This window comes from Triticum urartu, chromosome 4 (genome assembly GCF_003073215.2).
Source record: "Triticum urartu cultivar G1812 chromosome 4, Tu2.1, whole genome shotgun sequence".
NCBI classification, from domain to species: Eukaryota; Viridiplantae; Streptophyta; class Magnoliopsida; order Poales; family Poaceae; genus Triticum; species Triticum urartu.
Genome location: NC_053025.1, coordinates 60,945,146 through 60,949,308, shown reverse-complemented (window position 1 = coordinate 60,949,308; position 4,163 = coordinate 60,945,146). Strand labels below are relative to the sequence as shown.

General features: G+C 51.9%; 1 protein-coding gene across 1 annotated transcript; it reads right to left on the bottom strand.

Moving 5' to 3' along the window:
* Positions 1-859: 859 nt before the first annotated feature.
* LOC125553543 (zinc finger protein 1-like) lies at positions 860-2,068 on the bottom strand. The gene has a single exon (XM_048717312.1). It carries the CDS (start codon positions 2,051-2,053, stop codon positions 1,184-1,186), a length of 870 nt encoding a protein of 289 aa, XP_048573269.1. The 5' UTR covers positions 2,054-2,068; the 3' UTR covers positions 860-1,183.
* Between the last annotated feature and the right edge of the window lie 2,095 nt (positions 2,069-4,163).

Sequence of the window (4,163 nt, the reverse complement as noted above, 5' to 3'; positions counted from 1 at the left end):
ATATTGTTTGCTATAAACTTGATCCAACTTTACGAAGTATGACTTTAGTCAACTTTAACATGCAGAGTGAATAAAAACGAAGAGAGTACAAGATTTGACATTCAATTCTTGCAATTTACTATCCCGCGTTCAAAACATGACCGAATCCGTAGTTGCCACACCTGCGCCGCACATCGAGCCAATCACTGATGCATCTTGCAAAAAAAAAAAGCCTCGAATCTAGGAAATTCTTCCTCATGTTTGAAAATACAAGGCCGGGCAGCTTGAGCCTGATTGTCAATCCTCGAACATGGCAAAGCTGCAACCGGGCATACGGGAGGGCCTGGACTCCGCATGCGATCCACCTTACTTAAGCTCATCCCGGCCATGATGTGCCACGACTTTCACCGAATAATCGATCGTCGCCGCCCTCTAGAAAATGTCCCATGCTGCACCGTTGTGGTGGCACCTTCCGCTGTCTACTTCTTCGTACTATCATTTTCGATGTAAACAGTTGAGGTCTCCGTATCTTCCATCGACATTCCCCTTGCACCTGCCGCCCGGTGCGTGGCTGGTCGCTCAACTGCCACTTTGCCCCGGCCGGTCCGCGCACGCTGCGTTCATATCCTTCACCGCGCCGACGGCCGGCCAATGATCGATTCTAGAGAGAGACAGCCAACTAGTGCTACTTCCTGATCGAAATGTTTTGGTGGCCAAGATTGAATTCGGAAGTTCGGACAAAGCTACCAGTAGCGTCTAGCGGCGCACACACGACGAGAGTGACCGACACGGCAAGCAACTGCACATTTCATTGCTGGTCAGTCGGTCTTTACCCAACTGCTGGTAGTAGCTAGTCTGGTGTAGTACATGGAAGAATTAGTTGTACTCTCTGTATACCATGTCAATCTCGTTGAATTGTGTTATTACGTACACCAAACAAATTAATCAATGAAAGAACCGATCTACTGAGATGCAGTGCGTACTATATGGAAAATATAGAGTGACATGTACTACACCAATCGATGGCCAGCTCGATCGACCTCTACGCTCCACTGGCTGGCTGGCAAGCAGGAGGTACTACGTGTGTAGTACGTATCACCAACCAGCCGAGCATAAGCAATCCAAAGGAATACACACCGACGGGACGGGGCACGCGATCCACTCATCAACTGGTTGATGTTCGAAAATTTCTTTGATGATTTGGTTATGCCGGGATCATCAGCCTCGGCTTCTTGAACGCCAGCGGGCTGAGCACCTCCTCCTCGTCGGCCGGCGCCGGCATGCACCGCTCGCGCTCGGTGACGATGTCCGGCAGCGCCGGCAGGTTCAGGTCGAACCCTCGGCTCGCGACCGCGGAGGCGCCCATGGGGCCCTCGTAGTGGCACCGCTTGTGCCCGCCCAGCGCCTGCCCGGTCGGGAACGTCTTCTTGCACACGGAGCACTCGTGCACCCTGCCACCTCCGCCCGCGCCCGCGCCGCTGGACGTCGTTGACGAGGACGCGGCGGGCTCGTCCGCGCCGGCGGGGGCCGGCTTCGGGCGGTGGCTCGCCTTGTGCCCGCCCAGGGCCTGGTAGGACGGGAACCCCTTGCCGCACACGGAGCAGCGGTGCTCCTGCGCCGGCGAGGACGACGGGAGCAGGTGCCGGTCGCGGTGGCCGCGCGCCAGCATGAGGAGGCTGAGCGCGAGGTGCTCCTCCTCGCTGGGCGCACGCTGGCGCTGGCGCCTCGGGCGCCTCCGCTTGCCCCACCCCTCGTCGGACCGCAGCTGCCCCTCCTCCTCCTCCTCCTCGCTCACCATCGCCGCCGCGTCGCGAACCGCGTCCACCGCCATGCACGCACGTACGCCGATCCAACACACGCAAGAACGCGCCTTGCTGATTCTCTCTGGCACGAAGGAAGAGTGGTGGGCAGTAGTTAAGTTAGCTACTGGAAGTGTGTGATGGAGCAGTGGTGAGTGGGTGGAGAGGGCGGGGCAACCGGTGGTGGTTTTATACAAGGGAGGGAGAGAGGTGAGCGAGTAGTGGTAGGGAAGTCGTTGGTGGTGATGCAGTGGTTTGTTGGTGTGTGTATGCATCAGTGTGTGTGTGTGTTAGAGAGAGACCGAGTGAGGAAGTGGTGGTTGGTTCTTTGGGACTAAGCAATGGGAGGGAGGAAGAGTTAGTTGGAAGAGCATTTGGTCAACTGGAAAGCAGGGACGAGGAGGCTTCCAAGTGGTGCGAAAAGAATAGGGGGAGATGACTTTGATTATGACGATGATTCGGCTGTTTTGGGGTCTAGAACTTGATAAGATTCACGGTCAGACGTCAGTGAAGAAGAGTAAGTGAGAGAGGACTTGTTCTCTGCCCAGTCGTGGAAAGGACAACTTGATAAGATTTCACGGTCAGTGAAGAGGAAGAGACTGTTTACAGTGGGGAGTAACATAAAGTAGTAACTTGCCGATGTTATTAACCTATGTTACTATTTTTATAGTGGGTAGTAACATATGAATGGTATCATGAAAGAGTTCATTTATTAGGCTATAGACTCATTAAGCCTTTAAATGTGTGATGTTACAGTAACTAGCTAAGTTATCACAAACCCATCTCTCCTCATTAATTAGCTGCCACATAAGCAATCTTTTATTGAAATGTGCGATGTTACTAGTGAAGTTACTCCCATTGTGCCTAGTCCTAAAGATGGAATTCTTAGGAAAATGGAACTTGGATCAATTATAAACTAGTTACGGTAGTAATGGAAGCGGGGTGGTGTGCCAAATGGATGGTTGATCACGCTGTGATGTCACGGGGTGAGAGAGGGAAGCATCTGGTGCGTTGGCCTCCGCTTTAAACAAATGTCGCGCTGCGCGTTCGATCACGACCACTCTGAAATGGACTGCTTAATTACGCTTCTCTGAGATGAGAATCCTCCGCAAGACCAATCTCAGCAGCACTAGATAGATCCAACAACCTTTTTTCAGTTCACCTGTAGTTCTAGCTACGCTGTCAAGCTACTTCACCGCCGTGAGTGATCGACGGCCACTTGGGGAGTGACAAGCTAGCGAGTGGAGTACGTCGTCGTATGCTGGTTCGTGGTCGACGGCTTTGTGTTGTGCGTGCGTGCGCGGAGCTGCCGCGTGGAAGGGAGAGCTCGGGCCGGATATCACTTGGGAGGCGGTGGGCACTCACATGGCGACCGTGTCCGGCTCGACGCTTCTCCATCTGGGGGCTGCAGAGGAAAGGCTTTCTGGAAAGAGCAGATGAGCAGAGCAGCTCACACTTCTCCTGAACGCCGCAGCGAGCTGGTACTGGCTGGCGACACGTGCATTGTCACCTCAACGTTTCGCCAGAAATTGATAAAAAAAAGAAGAAGAAAAAACACGGCAATGAGCTGTGGCTGTTCAAACCGGGTCTCCCAATATGAATTCGACTCGTATAGTCTGTCGTCAGGCTAGTCGTATATCCATCGCGGAAATCGTTAGGTCAGTAGGTGATACTACGCCACAAATATCCGTGCGACCGATCGAGTTGGTGTGCAGTACGCGTGATCGATCGGTAGAGCTGTAGAATAAGGTACGCATATACACCACAAATATGTACGTACATCGACTGTGGAATTAATGGCGAACATACAAATCGAACCAGACAGGCACATATGCTAACAAGAACAAAGGTGTCCGCCTCTTTTCCGTTACGGAAAGTTAGGCGTACGCGTACTCTTAAAGAAGGCTGATTATGCTCTTTCCATGTGAAGCAAAATTCGATTAAACTGTGGCCAAACAAACACGGCAGAGACATGCATGCGTGCAGAATTTGCTCGCTGCAGAACGTTGCTTGCTTTGTAACGGGAGGTTGCCTCCGGCCACATGGATGATGGATTCGTGCATAGCTGGAATCAGCGGACTGACCGGGGTTAGCGCACATGCGTGTACTATGTTTTTGTACGCGAGATCCATAAGTGAGGAATGGATAGATGCTTTGTGATTTGTGAATGCCACGTGTCATTCATCAGGACAGATCTCACCTGCTAACCGTGAGACCTGCGTACGTGAATGCGGGAAATTCAATATGCCAACATAGCAAGAAGATACGACGAGGAATAAATGTTTCTAAGACTGAACAGTGCAATCTAGAGTTTTCTTTTAGAAACTACTTATAATAATGTAATCTCGCAGCGATTATTTATCGCATTAAGCGATCGCTGTGGGA

Bases quoted from the DNA above. Each gene is read 5' to 3' on its own strand.
- LOC125553543 (XM_048717312.1), bottom strand. From the start codon at position 2,053: ATGCATACACACACCAACAAACCACTGCATCACCACCAACGACTTCCC.